We start from the raw sequence: 23078 nt of genomic DNA on the forward strand, positions 1-23078 counted from the left end.
ACATTTTGAAATGTCAAAGTAGTCTAAGCCTTAAGTCTCTGAGTATATGCATATTTAAATGCTTTAAAACATATATTATATAAATGAATACCTAAATTTTATTAACCTAGTTATAGGCAGCTCCATATATATACATGATAGTTCGGAGGTTATATGTTATTTTTCTTCAGTGATTAAATGCAGGTCATGCTTGGCAGACTTAGGCTTTAAATGGGGGATGAGAACCCTAACTCCTGTTTTACTTCTCCCAGTATTTCCACGGAAAGTTAGCACCACTAAATTAATTTTAATTCTGCTAATATGTATTAGGCACACTCCCTGGGTGTGTTGCTCGTGTAACAAAATGAAGGCAGAGACCTTCCCTTAAGAAGGCCACATTGTATACAATGTGTCATCGCTTTCCTTTATTCAATTTTACACTTTTCATTTCCAAATCAGTTGATGATAATTTGTGTTAGAGTTTCTCCATATGTGTGTATGGATACCCATATATACCTGCATACATAGACAGACATACTCTTAACCTGATTTGATAGGATTATGTTGGTAACTTTATTGAAATGTGTAATCTACTGGTTTTCAAATAGTTAGGGTAGTTCCCGGTACAGAATATTATTTTGAGATTCTGAAAGATTAAATATGATTCCGTCTTATTCCATTTTTCATGTCTGGCAAGAAAACTTTAGTCTTTAATATCCTACCAGGCTCATCATAGTGATTTCTTTCGGATTGTTCCTGGATCAGAATTAGACTTCTTGGCCCTATTCCTTACTTGTGGAAAGTTGCACAAATTAATGTGTGCCTCACATATAAACCAGTTAAATAATGGTAGATATAATTTTGGTAGATATATTTGTGGTAGACATAAATAATGATAAATATAATTTAAGATTTTTTCAGTGTGATGTAAGTTTTACTACAGAAGTAACAGCAGAAAGAAATTTGTGGTAAAGCCAAGAAGATTCTTAATGTTAGGAACTGCAATTTAGTTATTCCCTGTTACAAGTACCTATTGATGCAGCACGCCTCTTTATTTGCATATATAGTCCTAACATGTGAAAGATAAAATAGAGTAGATGTTTTTAAAAAGTAAATCTGATATTAGATTAATAAGTGTTGCTCTTGTGACTTTGGTAGTGTCTGTGTATGTAAGTGTTTATGTATATATTTATAAACTTTATTGACGGTTATTTAGGTCTGGAGAAGAAACAATCAACAGTATTTCTCAAACATTAATACATTAGTATTGACTCAAAAGCACATGGGTAGTTAGCCATTTGTTTATAGTTATTTTATGGTATTTTCACCTAACAATGGGGAAATCTGTTTTGAGAGAAAAAAATATATGATAATGTTGGATGAAATGCTCTTAAATTTCTTCTTCTTGCTAGTATTGAAAATGAAAATTGAAACTTCTGGCTTATTCCTATATTAAATTGCATTTTTATGTGTGTGAGATTTTGTGTAGTTCATTTGGGGAAAATTTGGGCTTAAACAGCTTTTCAATAAGCCACAGAAATCTCTGTTATCACTTTAAATTTTAAACTATCGTTGTTACTACTAGTTTGGACATGTAGGGGCAGTATAGTACTGTTTTTGTAAATCTTGTCTAAATTTGTGGATTTTTCAAATCTGTAAGTGTTGTTAAAAGTTTGAGAAAATGCAATTGTTGTGTCTTAACTTTTTAAAGGATGATTAGTACTATTTCACTAAGTTGGCACTATTCTTTCAATTCAGGTTGTTATATATATTATACAAAAGATTTTTTATTATGGAAGCTTGTGGCCTTGTTTTATATTTGAAGTCAAGGAATATGTTAAGCTAGATAGCAGGAAAAATGCATTTTTATAGTTAGACAATAAAAATGAAGACAAGTGGATTCATGAAAATATGCAAAATACTGAAATCAGTGCAATTTTGCTCTTATTCATTCTGTCCCACCCTTTCAAAATGAATGTTTAATTATGACAGAATTTTTTAAATAAAGTCTTAATTTTTCAACCTGGCAAAGTGAACAAAACTTAGATTACCAAATAATCTTATTTGAACATTCTTTAATTGGTAAATATTTTTTCTCAGTAGGAAAATGATTAGAGAGGCTGGCCCAGTGATGTAGTGGTTAAGTTCACACACTCTGCTTTGTGACCTAGGGCTTACTTTTTGGATCCTGGGCACGGACCTACACACTGCTCATCAAGCCATGCTGTGGCAGCATCCCACATACAAAAAATAGAAGAAGATTGGCACAGATGTTAGCAACAATCTTCCTCAAGCAAAAAGAAGAAGATTGGCAACAGATGTTAGCTCAGGGCCAATCTTCCTCACAAAAAAAAAAAAAACAGTAAAAAAAAACCCATAAAAAAATTAGGGTTATTACAAAATTTATAGTATCTTTTTTTTCCACTTAAAGTGATTTACGTTTAAGAGAAAGCAACTGAGTACGGACCTACTCTTCTATCTATTCATTCAGTCTATTCAACAACTCCTGTGAGTGAAGGACTGCTTTAGGCATTTGGAGTACAACAATGAATGAAACAGACCCAAATGGAACCCTGGTGGAGTTTATATCAGAATAGCAGAGTGCTTAAAAGCATAGATGATACAGTCAATTAGACCTGGGCTTAAGTTCCTAGTTCCCACTAACTACGCCTCATCTGTAAAATGGAGATAATAATAGTACCTACTTCATAGGGTTGTTGTAAGGGTGAAATGAAATAATCTTTAGAAAGCATGGTTATGTAATAAGAACTTAATAACTGTGATGAAGTCCAGATAAGACCTTTTTAGATGTGCTGGTAAAAATTATAATTAATTCTCCAGATATAATAGTAGTTACTTCTTTTACTTGTGGTTAGTTTTTGAATATTTTTTCATTTTTAGTTTCTTCAAATTGTGAAAGAAAATGCACAGCACCAATTTTGAATAGGCATTTTTCTTAAACAGTTTCCTAAGTGACTGTTAATCTCTAAATGGAAAGATACTGAGCATAAAAAATTAATGTGATTTGGTTCTACTTACATTATGTAGATTCATTCAGTGTGACTATCATATATGTAAAAATTAACCCCATTTTGTCTTCCCAAATTAAGAAAGTAACATGTGCCATCTTAGTATTTTGTTTGGAGTTTCTCAGGTGTTCAGAATAAATGTTTTGGGTTCAAATACCGTTAAATTAAAAAAATTTAAATTATTGTCTGAGAATTAAAAACATAGACTGTTGATTCACATATTATGTTAGCTGCTAAAATGTCTAGCAAATAGTTTCCATTATGATTTTAAGTTCTGACACCATTTCTTTCCCTAAAGGTCCCAAAATAAGTTAATTAAGAGATGGAACATACTTGTTAACATCTTTGAAAACTAGCTTGTCAAAATGGCACCTGGTATATATCATTACTGTGTAAGAATTAGGACTTAAAACATTTAAAGAATGGATTCACATGTCTTAACAAAACTACTTCAAAATTTAGATCTTTCCTTGGGACCCTATGCTGATCTTGGTTCTTTTAAATTTTTAATTATATGGAAACCCCATATTTAACACACACATACACACACACACGCATTCACTGACAAGCACAAGCATTGCCCCCTAGCCCCCCAATACACACAAGTAAAATTCTTACCCCTGACCTCTGTTTAATAGCTTATCTGCTATGTTCATGCTGCACTTGCTTCATTGAGGGGAAGTCTTGTTCTGCCGTTTTCATATTAGCTTTGTTATCATGCAGTATTTTCAGCTGCTCGTACTCATTACCATACAGCTGGTATGTAGAGAAAAGAAGGAAGCAAGCAGAAGTTGTACTGTCTACAAGAATAAGAAGCTCTCTTGCAGATGGGGTGCTGGCAGATGGGGCATGTGTTTGAACAGGTTTTACTAATAACAGAGTGTATTAAAAATCATTCTGAGAAAGTCTAAGGTCAGTGCCATGAATTCAAAGCTTGAGAGGTTGTTCAGCTTTTTGTAGACATTTTTAGAATATTAATTAACTCTAATACAAAAAAGTAATAAATGGCCAACCACAACCTCTTCCAAAAAATTTTTATCAGTGTTTCTTTTTTATTTTAGCATATTTTGTTTCTCTTTCTCCTATCATCTTGCACTTTATTTTATAGTCTTCAGTATATTTACTTAAAATTCCCAGAGTGCGTTTATATACAAAAGTGTATATGCTTTGAGCAATGTAATAACATTCTTCAGTTTTGATAAGTAATATTAGAATATTTATTAGAAGATGAAAACCAAAGAGGATTTGGAAATCCATATATAGTGTTGACTCCATTGACGATTAAGATGAGGTGTGTTCTATCTGCAGTCAAAGTTAGAAGCGAATGGTGTGCCCCAAAATGTACTTATTGTTAAAATTATAATTTGCATATTTTTCATATTCACAAAACCAAAATGAATGAAGTAGTACTTAAAATAACTATCAAAATATTTTTTTAAATAGTATTTCAGTGGGATCTTAGTTTTTTTTACCCTTTTCATTAAGTGTAGTGTTTCTTGATACATCCTGTCTCAATGGGAGATGGTGATAAAAAGCAGCTAAAGCAAAATAAAGCTAGATAATTATATGTAAAAATATGCAGTTAAATTTAATTTTAATGGAAATGGAACTCAGCCTATTATTCTGTTCATAGAGATTAAAATATATATTGCCAAAGGTTTTTTGTGGCTAATATTAGTTAAAATGCTTTTGGTAACTCTCAAAAACTTTCATGCTTCAGATTTCTTGTCAGTAAAATGGAGATACAAAAATGCTGTCTGTTAGGTTAATACCTATGAATAAATAAAATACTTTGAGATCTGTGGGAAATAGTGTACAGTCAGTGTTAAAACTATATTCCCTTTAATAGTAAAAGTTTATATTCTGTTGGGCATTTTTAAAGGAATAGGAAATTCTAAACCAGGTAGGCTTTTAATAACAAAGATAATTGCATTTTTGTTGCATATCAAACTGTGTATTTCCTTTCAATTTAATTTATACTTGAATTATGTAAGTGATAAATAACCTGAAAATTTTATTACTTTTTCCTGAGGGAAAATATGTGAAATAAATAATACTATATGTAATATAATACTATATAAATAATAAATATATAAATGTATAATTGTTCATCTATATCACCTTTCCTCATTCTGAAAATGATGAGTTTTTCAAATTATGCTGAAAATTAGTATTTTTCAGTTATTATTTCGGTAGTGTCATTGTTGATTAGAGTGTATTTTACGTTGTTAGTTATCTCATCTGGATTTTATTTATGGATACCCTGGTATGTGCAGGAACTATGTGAGGAGCTGAGTTACAACAAGAATCAAAGTAGAAGCAGTCACTGCTTTCATGGAACTTGCAGTCTAATGGGAAAGATAGACGAATAATTAATGTGCCCACACTGTAACAAGGTGTTGAGTTCAAGCACTGTAATTAACACTTTAGAATGGGAAGGAGGTGGCTCTGTGAAGGAAATTGGAGATGACCTCTATACAGACCTATCCACCGTGTTTTTATCTTCAGTCCAGCTTTCCTCTGAACTCCAGAGTGTGATATCCTCACCTGGATGTTTCAAAGTCACCTCAAACCAAATATGACCCAAAATGGAACTTGCGATCCTCCTGACCCTAGAAAACAAAAACAAACACTGACTCTTATCCAGTATCCTCTATTATCTTCCATTCAGTTGCATAAGTAAGAAACCTTGTTGTCATCTTTGATAACTCTCTCTCCTTTACTTCCCATGACCAATCTGTCACCAAATCCTATCAGTTTTATGTCCCAAGTATCTCTTACCTGTTCACTTATATCCATCTCTATTGCACCTAGCTAGTCTAAGCCAACATTTTGTCTTGCCTTATTTAGTGGAATAACTCCCTCACACAGTCTCTCCACATCCAGTCTCACTTACTTCCATTCTGTTTGCAACATTACATTCAGAAGGATTTTTCAGGAGGTATACCCCTTGACTAACATCTAGTGCTAGCTTTTCATTACTCTTATGGTAAAGAACAAAATCTTTTATGAAGTCTTGCATAATCCGGCCCTTGCCTGCTTCTCTAGCCTCATCTGGTACCTACCATAGTATCTTTATTCTGTGTACTACAGCCACAGCAGTGCCCTTCCTCCACCACAACACAGCTTAGTCATTCCCTCAGAGAAGAGAAGCCCTCTCTGAACCTCCAGACTAGGTCCAAACCTTAACGTTATGCACGTTTCTGTCACTCTGTAGCATTTACCGCAGTTTCAATATTGCTTTGTTTTAACTGTTTCATTATCTTTCTCCCATACTATACTGTAAACTCCAGCCATAAAGTTGAGACCATACTTAATTTAGTTTATGTATCATAGGCACACAAATAAATGTTGTTGAATGAATGAGAGTCTGTGGGAGATTAAAATAACCATGTAAATCTACATTTGTTGTAATTATGTATCCTAAGTAAAATAAAGATAATTAGAGAGAGTTGAAACAATGAAGTGTAGGGAAGAATCACAGAGATATGCATGTATCAACACTGATGTTTACTGCTAGGAAGTGATAACCACATATGGAGCAAATTGACATTTATTAAAGATGAATTGGCTCTTAGAAAAAGGTCATATGTGAAGAGATTAAGAAATGGGGTCAAAGTGATAACCGCATATTGAAGAGTATGTTTTGTATGTACTCAAATGAAAAAGTGCTGTGTGTGTGTGTACACATACATACATACACTACTTGGTTAATAAGTTAAGTATTTTTAGACTGTCTACTAAGCTGAAAAATTCAAAATCAAATAGAAGTTGTAATTCCCTGTTAAGTGTATTTTGGTTGGAATAACCAATAAAGAGCGTTTGAAGCAATTTGTTCAGTAAGTGTTATGATATGTAACTTTTGCTAGTTTTCTGTAGTGTTCAGATCATTTTGCTAAGGGTGAAAGATCTAGTAGACCCTATGAAAGGACCTTCCAATGGAGACAGTTTGGTGTATTCTTTTTTCAGCTCTTTTTCATTATTTCATGTTTTAGAGAAGTAAAACATAGGACATGAAGGAGTAAGGATAGGATATAAAAGTTTTTAGAGTATTTGGGAAAAGGGAGCAAAACTTGTGTATTGTTGCGAGTACCTTTCATCAGACTTTCTTCCATTATGCCTAGATGGCTGCCTCGCCTTACCATAATGTCAAAGATAATGGGAGCAATTCTTCACCAAGGAGGCATTGGCAGTAGTGTATTAACTCTTTGTCAAGCTGCTCTTACTAAATTCTCAAAAGTAAAGTGTATCAAAGTACGTAATTAGCTGCCTACTTTGTCTCTTCTTTCTCTCTATCTGCTGTGACTCTGACATAGATTTCATCCATACATCACAAATTTGCCTACTGAAATAGCTCAGGAAATAGCCTAGAGATTTCTTAACTACCAATACTTCTTGCTATATATGTGGAAAACACTATTCATTTTCTATAGATTGTAGACCAAGATCTGCCTGAGTTCAAATCCTACCTATCTTACTTAATAGTTGTATGACCTTGAGGAAGTTACTTAAACTCTCTGTGCCTGTTTCCTCATTTGTAAAATGGGATAAAAATAGTACCTGCTTCATAGTGTTGTTATGCGCTTTCAACGAGTTAATATAAGTCAAGCACCTAGAAGAGTGCATGGCTATAGTAAGTTCTCTTTCCCGTGTAATTCATTTTTTTAAGAGAACATCTTTTGAAAAAGAGTTGCTTATTCCATTTTGAATAGTTTATAGTATCTTTCGTAGTGGGGCTGAAGGAGCTCTCAAGTCAGATTAAAATCTAGTGTTTATTTTTCCTTTGTTCTGTTGGTTTAAAATATGGCCATGTGCGTTTCCTGAAAATATTTCTCTCTTCCTCTTTGTAGCTCTATGCATTGTCATATAAATTAAACAATTTCATTGATCAATTGATATTGATTTGTCATTTTTTTATTGACTCATCTGTCTTTCCCCCCGAGTTGGGAGTTCTTCCAGGATAGAGACTACATCTTGCTCAATTTCCCATCTTTTTGCTTAGTTTCTTGCTTTCAGTAACCCTGGCTAAATATTTCTTAAATGGTAGATCTAGATCTATAAAAATAAAATGTTTGAATCACTGTTTAGTCTCCCCCCCCCCTTTTGTTTAGAAAATAGAAATCATTATATGACTCAGAGGATTCATTTAGATGAGACTGAGAATATTATAATGGAATTTGGGGTTAGAGGTTCATCATAAATTTTTCTCACAGTAATTTCCTTTTCCTATGCTACCTGTATATAAACAAATATAGTGAATTTCACAAAGTTAAAGTCTTTGAAATAAATGAATTGGTGGGGAATAAATTGCAACTTGATCTGACAAAATCTGTTTATTGCAATTGTTTGATAAAAGCTAGTTGAGTAAAAATATCTTCAAAAATACCGTTTAATTTTAATATTTGCTGTTTATATTGTGATCATGATGATTAACAGGTCTTTACTTAAAACATCTCTTGAAAAATATTCTAAGTTCTTAATATGCTATTTTGTCTCTTGATGGAATAACTTTAAAGGAAAGGCTTAAAATGAAGAAGGAAGTGTGTGTGTGTGTGTGTGTGTGTGTGTGTGTGTGATGTCTTTATTCCAAGGACTAATGAAATATTTTCAGAATATTCTAAAGTTCAACATCTTTTTGCCAACTTTGACTTTATATCCTTTGGTAGATTTAAGCTGTTCCTCATAGGATTTTTTTTCATGTTGTAGAAGTTTGAACATGCATTGACTCAATAAAGACAGTTTCAATTTAGTTCTTAAAAGTATTCTCAAATCACCACATAGCAATTCTCAACAAACCAGCTACGTGCACAGAGCAGTTCTTAATTGAGTTGTAATGCACATTTGTTTAGTAGACATCATGCCATCATTACATACCATGCTTTCACATAACTGGTGGGAAACTCATGATATCCATCCTACAGAAAGAACTTTTTAGAGTCATGCATCAAGTGTGACAAACTTTCACAGTTAGTTTTTAAACATTTGGAGACCTCAGATATCTATAGATAAATTTTTTTGACTGTGTGCTAAAATATTAAAGAAACTTTTAATAAAGAAAATAAACTTACAAATAATATATTTCTATTTGCAATAGTTTTGCTAATATATCATAGTGCTTCTAACCATCAATCTTAGAGTTCTGTGAATAAAAGAATACTATAGATCAGATACCTTTTCAAGTTAGTAGTTATTTTGAAAATGTTTCAGTGATAGGCAAAATTATGTCAGACCCTACTCATGACCCATCTCTTTCCAGCAATATTTCTTTGTTCTTAGATTTTATTTACAAATCTTCACAGTCTTTTGGAATCTCCTGAAAAGGTAGGAGATCATGTAAGCATTGTGCTAGTCATATAATTCAGGATTCTTTCAAAGGAAAGAATGCAGTTTGTCAAATTATATATACCAGTAATTGCTTTAAAATGTAAATTGCTGTTTCTAAAATGAATATTTAGAATCCTCCGTTTTCAATGTAGTGGGGGCATGATTGCTAGGTTCTTCCCTTCTCACTTGACAGCTACATCAAACACTTGAACACTTAAGGAGCAGGCAAGCTACTCGAAAATAAGTAAAGAATTGATTAAAGATCACTCTGATGTACACTTTCTAGAGTAAGAACCTGGTCTGAATTATGTTTCCTACTGGCCTAGCACCAGTATGTAATACATACTTAATAAATGTTTTTGAATGAGTGAAATAAGTTCAAGTCCACAGACTTTGATTTGTAACTAAAGTTTTAAAAGACTGGTTAAAGTTATCCCTTCTCATTTTGAATTCTTTTGGAAAATTTGTAAGATGCTTGAGAAAGATGCTGTATTTTAAAGAGTGCAGTAGGGTTGAATCTGGACTTTATCTATCTGTTAGTCAAATATTTATAATTGGATATAATTATCAAAATCAGTAAGCCAACTAATAGAAGATCACAGAGTTGAGAATAACATGTATTTTACATTAAGCAGATCCTGGATAACTACGTGCTAGTGAGGGTGTACCTAAGGGCTGTACCTGAGGCTGCATTAAACTTTAGTTGAAGGCCTTTTCCAACCTTGAGATTCTGTGATTATGTTCTGGATTTCTTTGTTATCACAGAGGAGCAGTTCAAAAAAAGGTACCATGGGTAAAATACTTTCACCTCCAATAACTAAGGGTAACCATGTCTTTCACTATTGTAGACATTTGCTAAAATAAGGCTGGCAGATGCATTGACAGTCTATAGAGATCTGAGCCTAAGATCTGTCTTTCTTGAAAAGAATAAATTATCAAATGGAAAGATAAAATCAGAACATAGAAAGTGGAAGAGCAAGGAAATAGAGGTAAGATATAATAGATACCCCTTCATTCTTATAGAATTGGGTTACTAGACATAAAGGGTTTAGATTACTGCTTGGCACATGGTACAGACTAATTAAGTATTACCTGCTGTTCTAGTTCTCTTCCTTTTCCAAGTTTAGGAATCTTTTGGGATAGGTGCTGAGTTTGAGAGTTAGTATGAGGTGACAAGTGATAAGAGAAATGGAAGAGTAACTGCTACATGAAAGAGTTGAAAAAGAGTTCAAATATAGTTATGCATTCTTTGTATCTCGAATTTCAGCAAGTGAGAATTTCTTTGTGAGTGGTCTTCAATTTAATATACATTTTTGAAAATATAAAAAATAATATAGACAAAGATATATACAGAAGTTGTGTTAAATTACTCCCGTTCTAAAACTCTTCTAATGACTTCACGTTGCACTTAGAATTAAATCCAAACTCCTGACCATTGCCTCCAAGATTCTCCATGATCTGGCACTTGGTTACGCCTCTGACTTCGTCTTGTACCAGTCACTTCTCCCGACTCACAGGGCCCTTATTCTTGTGGATTGCAGGCTCTACTCTATCATATTGACTTAAAAATTGTTTCCTGCGTGATGCCATTCAAAAGTAGCCACACTTCTCTACTACCCTAACTCCTTACTTCTTTCATAGCACCCTATTTTATTTCTCTCTTAGAACTTAGCATTATATGAAATTATCTTGTTCATTTATTAGTTTATTCTATCTCCTCCTTCTCCCTGAATATAAACTATATGAGAGTAGAGAGCTCATCTGCATTGTTTGCCACGTTATGCTTAGTGCCTAGAACAGTTGTGAGCACATAGGAGGTACTCAAAAGGTTATACAAGTAACACTTGTTTATTAACAGATAAGGAGAAAGAGGGAAAATTTCTTATTAAGCCACTTAGGTGACCACTGTGAACATTTTTATATATTTATGTAAGCTTCCTCTCTGCATGCAAACATACATACACACAAACACCCTTAAATATGTACATATATATTTTCAAAAGACCGTACTTTGTATAATGTGTTTGAATCTCACATCCCTTCTGCTTTACAGTAGCTCTTCCCTTGGTTCTGTACATGAGCAGTGTCTGTGACTTCAAAATGCTCTGGAGTGAAGTCTGTTCCTTAGAAGGAGGCTTTGGATCTGGGGGCTGGACGGGAAGGGCAAGGAGAGAAAGGGCGAAAGTGGAGCAAGACGAAGTACTTAATTTTCCAAGCAAGCTATGCATTTTTGAATAGCAGAGGTCACTTTGGCCACATGTTGGTGAAAATCAATGAATCATGGACCCGCCTACTGCCCTAAGTTACACTTTTTATTGTCTTTTCGTGAAGCTTTTTGAGGAGTATAAAATTTGAATGAATGTTTGTTTAAGAAATCTCTTCTTTCTTCACCATTTCCCCCTATATTCAATAGTACAACCCAGTTGTATGTATGATTTCTGAGTACCTATTGAAACAGAAGGACCCCTTATTAGTCAGTGTTTGTAACTAAAATAGAAAGTCCACAGTCTTCACACCCACACAGTAAAGTTCTCCTTGTACAGAAAGATATATATTAGCTCTAAAATGGAAGAATGAGTCATGGCAGGAAGTACTTTTGAAGAAACCATTACTGGTAAGTTAAAGAATATTTGAACTGTAGTATTAAATATTTGAATTAGGAGATACAGTGCTAAATAAGTTATCCCTTAATGAACCTTACAAGATTAGTGACTACCAGAGGTCTTATACATGTTGTTAATCCTTCAAATTAATAAGTGGTATTTCCACATATATCTTAGGTCCACAAATGATAATTTCCTTCTTTTTCCTCAGCATCTACCAAACTTCTTATAAACTTAGAAGCAAAACCGTATCTTTCATGAAATCTTCTCAGACAATTTAAATGATTTCTCCATTTTCTGACCTCCTAGACTACCCAATTTGGGGCTTGATATCTAGTCAAATATTCTTCTCTATTAATTTCTTGTCTTGCCAGTTGGATTTTAAGTTTCTTGGGGGAGGAGGTCATTGTAATGTTTTTATTTGTCATAAGTAGCATTTAGCAGATATTGGGATATAGTGATTATTTCTTAATTGATTGATTTATTTTAACCTAAATCTTTCTCTCACCTTTTTCCCAGTCACCACGTCTTTGCCTCATATTTCCCACATATAGCAGAAGCATAGTTATATGGACCTACATAATCATCCCATGAACTGAATAATCAAGATTTAGTTGTAGTTTGCATAATTAATTGCTGTTTGCAAAATATAGCGTTTTTCCTTCTTTAGAAATGCCTGACTTTTTAAGCTCAACTTGAGCTGTCACATATCTAATACAAATCATTGAAAATTAAAAAGTAGTGAACTTGGGGGACCAGAGTCTAAGGTTCTAATATAGCTGTATAACCTTGAACAAGACACTTAATTCTCTACTTCATCTTTTTTCACCTGTTAATAAGTTATTATTTTATAGGGTATTTATAGGATATCTGTTATGTGCTGGGCATCTACAATGACCTCACAACGACTCTGTGAGTTAGGTTGGTAAGGTAGATGGTATTAGCATTACGTTTTTACAAATAAGAGAAAACTGGAGCTCATAAAGTTCAAATAACCCCCAGCAAGGTTACACTGTAATAATGGCAAAGCGGTGTTAAAACTCAGATTTCTCTGATTCCGAAACTCATGTTCATTCCACAAACAAAGGTGATTTCGATGATTTCCAAGATCCCTTCTAGTTCTAAACTCTATGGCTTCCTGCTATTAATGTTTTCTTGTTGATTCAGTAGATAGAACTTTTTTACTTTTTAGCCTTCAGCTTTTTTCTCAAAACTTTTTGGCCATGACTAATAGCTTATTTAAGAAATTATTCCAGAATTTTAAATAGTCCTTGAAAGTTTGTTTTAATACTAAAATACAAGATTGATATACCACACCTATAAAAAATTTTTCTTGTCAGGTAAATATATTTGAACATCACAAACAATAGCAGTAAATATGGAATTGGGTAAAGAAAGTAGAAGAAAGAATAGGGGTCTAGGCCTTACATGGAGGAAAAATTGATTTTATTCCTTCTCCATGTTAATTAAGTTCTTTCCTGGTCATATTTGCTGTTTTATTTTTTTTGAAATCAATCTCATTTTTTTTTATAATTTCCCTTGATATTTTCCTTACTTTACTGAAGGGATTACTATAAAATATTTATAGTTAGATTTTGAGAGGAAACTTAGAGATATGAATTCAAATTGTTTACTGGTAGTTTATTTTGAACTTGAAGCATAAGATGTAAAGATTAATTGCGTTCTAGATAAATCAGTATAAACTGCAGAGTGACTTACTAACTTTGTCAGATTATCGCAGGACAAGTGTCTGTCTGTGAAAGAAGTGCTGTAAGGAGTGTTTCAATGCTGTGTTAAGTCTCCAACAGCTCTATAACCATGTAAATTTTAGAAGAGCAAGCAAACAAAACTCCCATCTTCATTGTTTTCTTCTATGGCTGTGATAGATAGAACTCTTAACTTGCATTATTGTGTGAAACTCTGTATGTGTGTGTATTTATATATTGGTAGATACGTACGTTTACACATGTGTTTATCAGATCGCTAATTTGGCTCAATCTGAAGGGGTGAAGAAATCTGCTGCTTAGATTAACATTGCAATTTATTTGTGTCAAATCCTTGGGGACTGCATTTTTGTAGAGAGAGTTATAAATACCCTAAACTTCAAAGAAAAGAAAAATTTATAAAACTACCAACCCTACAATTATAGTTATCTTAAAAATTTTTAAAGACCAGTCTGAGCTGTGGTACTTTGATTTGCATTTTGATTTATTGAGGTTAGGGTTTTGTATATTATCATAAGCACCCCCCCCAACAAGTTTATTTTAAACAAAGTTAAGTTATATATTACAGTATTTAGTGTTTGGGATTTTTTTTTTCTAATACAAGAGTATTTCAATATTTGTTTACTTGGACGGTAATTTCAAACTAAATATGGCTCACCTTGTTTCATTTTACATATTCTCAAAAAGTTTTTAAAACTAATTTCACTGTGAATTGTAAGAGTCAGATGTGTATATATATTACCCTGTTCTCTGTCTTAAATTGACCATAAGTTCAATGGAGAAAGAAAAAAGTTTTCTTAATTATATACTATCCAATATCTGACACATAGTAGGTGCTAAATTAATGTGTAATGAATCAATAAATGTGGGAAATAGCTAATTGATCAATACTGCTACCTACTTGCATTAGGGAGCATGTAGATGCTAGGCATGCATACTGTTTTAAATGATAATAACTGTGACAGGACAGGTTTATTAACTTGCCAATTTCAGTTGTGAACTTTTTAATAAGAACTCACATCCCAGAAAGTTAATGACAGCGGGTTAGCGAGATTTCAGAAAGTTTGTTTCAGTCTCAACATGCTTTGCATTCCTTTCTTTGATGTTGAAATTTTGAAACGTCTCTAATCTGCATTCTGTGCTCAGGGCAAGACAGCTAACTGTGGTAGGTGATTTTGCTAGTGTAATATGAGAGTTAAGAATGTTGTCATGATAATAATAAAGAAAATCACCAACATGAGAATATAAACACGTTCTCCTACTATTATAAAATGGAAGTAAGTTTTTAAATGTTAGAGAGGTAATGAAAAGAACCAATAGTATTCATAGTCTCATCAACTAATTGTAATACACTAGATAGACTTTTTGGTACTAAGTATAACATATATTTATGCTTTAGAAAAATGAGGCAGTGTATGCTACTATTTGCTTGTATGACTAGTTATTCAAAAATACGAATAATTTGTTACGTATCGTTGTTCTACTATGTGTTAGAGTAAGGTGTGAACCTTCAAGGAGTAGATATGGAAGAAAGATGTATAAAAATAATGACAAGGAGGTATGGCAAATGCAATAATAGAAGAATATATTTAAAATGGAAATAATGAACTCTTGAGAGTCAAGGTGAGGAAAAGTCCTCTATTAATTACCCCTTCCTCTGTTGACACCAGGTATAACAATACATACTTCTCCAAAGATACATGATTCAGTGAAGACTGTTTTACGGTTTATATTTTTCTCACTGTTTATATTTAGATTCATTTTTGTTTCTGCCCATAACTACAACTTGCCCCTCTAAAAACTTGGTCATCCCAACCAATTGCTCAAAAAGAGCCATTTCTCTTGTGCTAGCTCACAGACCAATCGTTCTACTGCCGTTATTTCCCAAAGACTTAGATGCTTGGGGCAGTATATCTTCATAGCTTGGTGCTGTTTTTTGGGTTTCTTTCAAGTTATTGCCCTCATCCGTTCTTCTCATACACCTGTCTCAATGGAGTTGTGATCAGATGAGCATTGGATCTGAGTTACCAGATAAGCTATATCCCAAGACGTCATTGTCAGTCACTCCCTTAGAGATTTTCAGTAAGGCTTATAGGTTGTCCGTCAGCACAAGAAATAATTTTTTATAGAATGAGAAATTTATTGCCTAGCTGAAATTACAGGAAGATTTAGTTTGTTGTAGTGAAAATATATTTAATAATTGAGATATTCTAAAAATTTGGATGATAAACACAAGTGTTTTCTTAGCTATAGTGATTGTCTAGCTAGCCTTTTCTGTGAACTTACTAGTTAACATTCTAGCCTAAAGCATAAAATATTTTTTTTGTAAACTTATTTAACATAGGTTATGGACTGATCTCAGTTTTAAAATGTTTCTGTCTACCATAGGATAAAATAGATAGATATTGATACACACACAAAGGCTTTTTCAGTATACTACTAAAAACTTAAATCTCTGAATAAAGTTTTAAACATCTGTGTTTTAGCGAAGACTCCCAGCAATAGGAATGTGAGAGTGATTTCATCTGGTTTGTTCATATATAGATTATGATGAAAGTAATATAATAGGTCACAATTTTCATTAGTAGTACTTCAGAGAATATTGAAAATCATCTATTTTATTCTGTTAATTTGAAGTCTAGTTAGAGACTTGGTTGACTAGCTTTGCTTGACAAATTCTTTTCTTCACAGTTTAAATTAACATTGTCAACAAAATATTAGGGAGGATTGTTTAAATACTTGGGAACATAAAGTCGTCATGATGATTTATAAACATAAACATTCTGACTTAAAGGATAAACAAACTAATAAAAATCATTACCAAGTGGGAGCCATGCTAGATGGGGGATATGAGGTGGTGGAAGGTGTTCTCAATGTATGCTTTTTGTATATCGTTTTGATTTTTGAACCATGTCAATACTTTGCCTATTCAAACAAACACGAGTATACATACCTACATATAAACACATTTGTGGGGATCAGGTTTTCCTGAAACTTCATAGGCATGCATAGGAGCCATGTAACTACAAGAACATTCCTTTGAATATACAAAATTAAGATATTTGCTTCTTTAAAGATGCTAAGTTTTGAGATGATGTCCCTGGTTTATTAAAGTTTGTTTGTGTCCTCCATTGAATAGACTTTATTTGAAAAGATTAGTTCAGCTAAAGATAGGACATGATTTCAGTTGAAGTCAAGGTATATACTGTTATATGACTGGCAGGTAGTCCATTTGTCCTCTGACAAGCTAGTTACCACTGACAAATTTTAGATGAAATTTCAGATGTTCATTTTACAATTAATTTCTTCAGATAGCCCACAACAGAGTCCAGGAAGGGGATCCTTTTCTTTTTTTTAATCCTGAGTCCTCTGAAGCCTTCAACAAAAGGGTTTGTGGGTCCATTCCTAACAGTTGGATTCTTTTTGCTAAGAGAAAGAGATTTCTTTTTCAAATGAACTTTCCTTTCAAGTAAGCTAATTGTTTATTTAGAAAACTAACTTCTGCTGGGTACATGTACATATCATTTCTGAGGGTAAGAATTAATTTAAGAGCCAGGTAGGGAATTTTTAAAAAAGATAATAGACTTTATAATTTCCAGGAGAAGATCCAAGATGTACATCTTCATAAAATTTTAGATTATCTTCTTTCATTTATGTTTTAAAGTAAAAGACATTACACTGACTTAATGTCTTAGTTGTAAAGGTAAACATTTATTTTTAAAATTATGATACTACTTGATGCAGTATTTAAAACCATTTTCCTAACAAAAGTCATTTATTACCATAGCAGAGAGTTTTAATATGTAGTAAATCTAATATTTCTTTTTTCCTGAAGAAACTTTCTTTTAAGTACTTAAATAACTATGGGCACACAGTTTACTTGTAATAAAGAATGTTAATGGGGAGGGTAGGAATTAATTAACTAGACCCTTAATAATGGGGCTTTCTAGTCCAAAGAATCTCATAATTGCCTCAGAAGCTAGTTGTGTAGCAAGTTGCAAGGTGAAATATGTAGATTTGTGTAGTAGTCATTCTAAGAAAAAGATTGCCTTCAGGCAAACTTTGGTACCTTTGTTATTATGTAAAATGCCTTTTTAATGATAAGGAATACACATTGTTAGTAGAATTTTGAAAGTAGAAATCCAGTGCCTCCTGTTTATTCAAGATTACATTAGCAATAAGGGTAAGACTCTCCAGTAAGCACAGCTTTTGCTCCCTTTGGAGAAATAGAACCTTTCAGCCAAACTTTATACACCTAGTGCTAGTTTGTTAATCTTAAAAAGATATTCTCATGATTACTAAGGATTGATGAAGTATGTGGTAATTGTCTTAGAAACTATGTTTTAAACGAATGAAATGGAAAAGCATAGGGAATATTTTCAGTAAATTTTGATATAAGAAATGTACAGGTTGAAATATAGCTTATTACATAATTTCTGCAAATGCCATATGCTCCAAAGTGGTTTACTTTATTTTAAATCCTCCTGAAGAATATTTAATTTATTCCTTTGGGATTGCCCATTTTGTACCATCCAAGCTACTTGAAAAATCTGATCAGTGTGTGCCAGGACTGCAATAGTATAACAGTTAGTGAAAATAGCCTGCTTTGCTTCTGTTGGGAGGACCGTATGAAAATATATTCCATTTTCAAAATGTTTCTGAAAGGACTTATTTGTGGAAATGATGCTTGCCATTTAAAACTCTTCGAAAATGCAGGTTTTACAAAATACAAAAATAATCTCCTGAAAGTTTGAGAGGGGAGTGGGGGCTGTTGTGTGGGGGCGGTCTCATTTGCTGCCCATATCCTCCCTCTGTTCAGTGCGTTGTGTGCTTACGGGTTCCCTGGAGCGGATCACCATATAATTGATGTGCAGTCTGCATTGCTGAATCCTGGACTGCACCATTCTGTGTTCAAGGGAAGATGTAATCTGATCCCTCTGCTGCTGAGGGAGGAATCTGTTCAGTCAAGGCTTTGACAGGGCATAGTCTCCTCCAATAATCTTCTCAGTTCTCTCTCATTATTCCCTCGAGTTCTCCTCAGTCAAGCTGCATGTATGTATGTGTGTCCCGAGAAGCGGTTTGATACTGAGCTGCGTTTGCCTTTACTGTGGAGTTTTGTTGCCGGTTCTGCTCCCTAATCTTCCTTTTCTGACGTGCCTGAGCATGTCCACATTAGAATCTGTGACATACCTACCTGAAAAAGGTTTATATTGTCAGAGACTGCCAAGCAGCCGGACACACGGGGGCACAGAATCACTGAAGGGGAAAAATACAGAAAATATGGGTTTCTACGGCACACTGAAAATGATTTTTTACAAAGTAAGTAATCTGTTTTCTTCCTGTGTTGTATGATTGTGTGTGTGTGCCTGCCTGAGAAGGAAAATCTGTATCATCAGAGATGGCTGCAGTATCCTCTAATTTTGGTGGGTGGCTGGATGTCTGCTATTCTGTTTTATATCGTGAATGTAAGCAAATAATGGAAAGACAACGTGAGCTGTAAAAAGCTTTAAATTTAAAATAAAATGTGTATTTTAATCTGAGGATTTTTCACTAGAAATATGTTCAGACTTTAAAAACGTGGCTCCATCAAATGCTGACATGGAAATACTCTATCCTTAGTTGGCTTTTAGTGAAGCTTTTGCCTTTAATTTTTCTATACCTTATATATATATATATATCACTTTTTTCTTTAGTGGACTTTTTTAAAGTGTAGAATCTCTAGAATGTTTGGGATTTATATTTAAAGAGGTCATATTTACTTTCTGCGCCCCTTGAAAAATTGCAGAATTAATTTTTGCTTCTAAAGTCAGTATTTTCAGTAAACAACATAATATTTAAAAGACTTGTATAGTCATTCAGAAAGTACTTTATATCATAAAATATTTTAAAGATAAAAATTTTTTCTCAGTTGTTCCCCTGATAGGTATTTTGGGTGTTTTTATTCATTGAAGGATTTCTAAGATGGAAATAAAGTTTGCTTTTAGTGGCAAATGACATTTGCATCAATGTATTTACAAGATATCCAGGGAAGTTCTGAAAACCAGTATTATAAACTTAATTAGAATGAATATCAAAGTTTCTCATAATAATTTTGAAAATAAGAATCTGTGGAAGTTATTAAAAAAAAACCCAAGATTTTTAAGGTTATCTGTACTGACTGACCTTCCCGATGGATACATTTGTGTTTATGTATACATGTGTGTCTATAATTTATATACATGCCAGCACGTGGCTACCTATGTATTAAAGCTTTTATATTTATTTTTGCTTTTTATTAAAATTATTTGAAGAAAGAAAATAATAGTCTTTGAGAGGAATCACTTTAAAACGATGTAATGAGTACAGAAACTTCTGAAGGGTAGAAATAAGACCAATTCCATTTCTTTCCAGTAGGTATTCATGAACTAAGGTATAAATTGTGGATGAGCTTGTCGTACCCTCACCTCTAGCCCTTAACATCGTAAGATCATCCCTGTATTTTGGAAGACTTTCTTCATTATGATAAAAACATGGTCTATATTATCCAGAGTATGGTTCAAAAATATTTTTAGAGTCTTGTTGGTTCTCTTTAGTATTTATAGTGTAGCATGCTGTGTTATGCTGATGTTCCCACGTGAGGCAATAGGTAAGAAAATAAGACTGCTGCAAAGCAAGGATTTTCACCTTATTAGAAAAATGAGGATAGCTATCTATCACTCTCGGGTTTTTCCCCCTGTAATTTTCAATAATACAGTGATTAATTAGCAGACACAAATCTGAGAGGGGTTGTTGAAATAGGAAAAGTTGAATCTTATCAGATCTTATTTTCTAGTTTTATAATATATGTATAGTTAGATGACCTCAGTTAACCGTTAGTGAAGTATAAAAAATAAATATTTTAATATTGATGTAGACAAAATGCAATTCTGAATGTATTTACAGTATTGCATATATATAGCATAATGAAATACCCTACAAAGATGCATAACTCTTTCTTTTTAAATCTTTTTGTTGTTGTTGCTTTTCAAGTTAGGATATTTTGTCCTGAGTGAGTATCTGTCAGTAGAGTTATAGTCTGTGTAAATATCAGTTGATGGCTTTTTTCCCACCTTTATTATACCATCTCTAGATTTCTCTCTTATTACAGATTTACTTTTTTACTGTCCTCATTGCCCATATTCATTGCTTCATGCCTCATAATTACTTTTCAAGATCATTTTATTTATGTTGTTCCCTTTACTCTTTTATAGTAATATGTATTTTAAATTCAGTTACTGTTACTGCCATTCTGATTTTGAAATTTTGAATTTTGTTGTGTATTTTATCTTTCTTAAAATACGTTTTTAAAGGAAAATGAAGATCAGTTAAGGAAGGCATGTTAAATATGGTTCTTTCTGAGTGGATTAACATGACATTTTCCACTATGTTGGTTCTTAAACTGGAAAACGTGAAACGTATATTACTCTCAAGGAGTATATATGATGGATATCAATTTTTAAATCATCATGCAGTGTTCTTCTGGACAAAATGTTAGGGGGAAAAATTCACCTTTCCAGTCTTGTAAAGAGTAAAATGAAGTAGAACTAATAGAAGAAACTATGAAACATATATTTTCTATATTAATTAATTATGCCTAATTAATGTAGGCATAAGAAAATTTAAGAATTTTTTCAATATTACTGATGCTAACATTAAGATTTGATAGTTGGACAGGTGTTTTTTTTTTTAAACATATCTTATTTGTTTTACCTTATAGATGAAAAGAAAGTTGGACCATGGTTCTGAGGTCCGCTCTTTTTCTTTGGGAAAGAAACCATGCAAAGTCTCAGAATATACAAGGTAATATGAAGTATAATCATTGATTCCCTCATGATTCTCATGTTTCTTTAAAGAGTTGATGATTCTAAAAGCATTTCTTCCAGTTTATTCTCATAGAACTATAATGTCTCTAGTACTGTTGACTGGTTAACACATTTTGAGATGACTGAAAATTGGGAAATATATCATTTTAAATAAGGAGAAGAATGACTACCATTATAGCTTTATATTTTGTTACTAATACATTGAAGTAAGACACAAGCAGAAGTTCTATCAACAATTTTTAAATCACAATTTTTAAGGAATTCTAAAAAGTAAATTATCTTAAAATGTGAACATATGAGCAAATGTATCTTGTTCCTATAGCAACAGCTGTTCTGGGGTGGATATTTATATATGCAAAATTGAAGATACATTTATTAGCAGTGAAATAAACCTCACAATTACTAATTAAATCTTATTTTATGAAATTACTGTGTTAGAAATCCCCTTTTATTTGCTTGGTAGGTCTTATGTTTTTAACACATACATTTCTACACCAGTAGAATAGTTTCCATAACAACTAAATACAATTGTAGTCTTGTTTCCTCCACCATTCCATCATTTTTGGATTTTGCATCAGTATAAAACTTTTCCCACTCTCACGCTAATTAGGCTAACTTAAGCACAATATCTATTACCCAGCTAATTAAAAATGCCTTTGGATGTCATTTGGAATGTGGTGTTTTAAAATTTAAATGACAAAAAATATCTTAAGAGCTTTTTTTGGTCTTTTTTGTATAATTGTCACTTCTTCAAATAACTGAGTGAAAGTTAGCTATAGAAGCCATAAGAATTTCATGGTGATGACATTTCTTCTTTTTTCCCTACATATTTTGATTTAGAGTTATTTTTATTCTATAAGATGCAGTAAAATTAGCATTGCTCAGACCTAAGTTTTTGTGATTGAACATTGTTACAGATTACATCTTTTTTTTTCAGGGAAACAGTTTATATTTTTTTTATTTCATTCAGTTGTGGAAAATATTTCTTTCAAATGCTCTTTTGTGAAATTTAGAAACAATGATTAGAGTAGTTTTATATGAAAAGAATGCAGAGATGAAACGGAAGAGAAAAATGAGGCTATCTTTTAGTTATTCAGGAAATGCTTTTTGTGTGATTTTTCCCATGTTAACTGTCCCCCTCCCTCTTACTTAACCCCTTGCCTTTTGACAATTTCACTCTTTTGGCACTTCCACGAGAGGATGTTGAGTGATAGACAAGTGAAACTATTCACTTCATTTTTGCTTTTTCCTTCTGGTGTTGATAAAGTATTTCTTGGATGAGAAAGTTGAGTTTAATGTTAAAAATGTACTCTTTTTTTTAATGTATAGAAAATGTCAAGCATATTGGTCTTCTATTAATATACCAGGACAAACATATTAAATTGTTCAGTTGTTTTTAAAGCAGCTTATAAACGAATGCTGAATTTTTACTACAAAACACATTTAAGTAAAATTTGTCTTTAGTTGCTCACTTTTTATTTTGAGAAAGCACCTGAAAAGATGAAAATTTTATTTTTAGCCTTTTAACATATAATCTTACTAAACAGCATATTGATTTCCATGTCTTTTTGGAGACAT

General features: G+C 32.7%; 1 protein-coding gene across 8 annotated transcripts in view; it reads left to right on the forward strand.

Moving 5' to 3' along the window:
* Nucleotides 1–23078, forward strand: part of FBXW7 (F-box and WD repeat domain containing 7) — a 220852-nt gene that overhangs the window by 170547 nt on the left and 27227 nt on the right. For 5 of the 8 annotated variants that reach the window (XM_070611555.1, XM_070611556.1, XM_070611557.1 and 2 more), the window contains one exon: nt 21395–21477. The exons of 2 other annotated variants lie outside the window; for them this stretch is intronic. In XM_070611555.1, coding sequence (XP_070467656.1) covers nt 21395–21477 — 83 coding nt within the window. Of the gene's footprint in view, nt 1–18215; nt 18979–21394; nt 21478–23078 lie in introns of those variants that run through there. One more of the 8 variants, XM_008540889.2, reaches the window with a different exon arrangement.

This window comes from Equus przewalskii, chromosome 2, assembly GCF_037783145.1.
Source record: "Equus przewalskii isolate Varuska chromosome 2, EquPr2, whole genome shotgun sequence".
Taxonomy (NCBI): domain Eukaryota; kingdom Metazoa; phylum Chordata; class Mammalia; order Perissodactyla; family Equidae; genus Equus; species Equus przewalskii.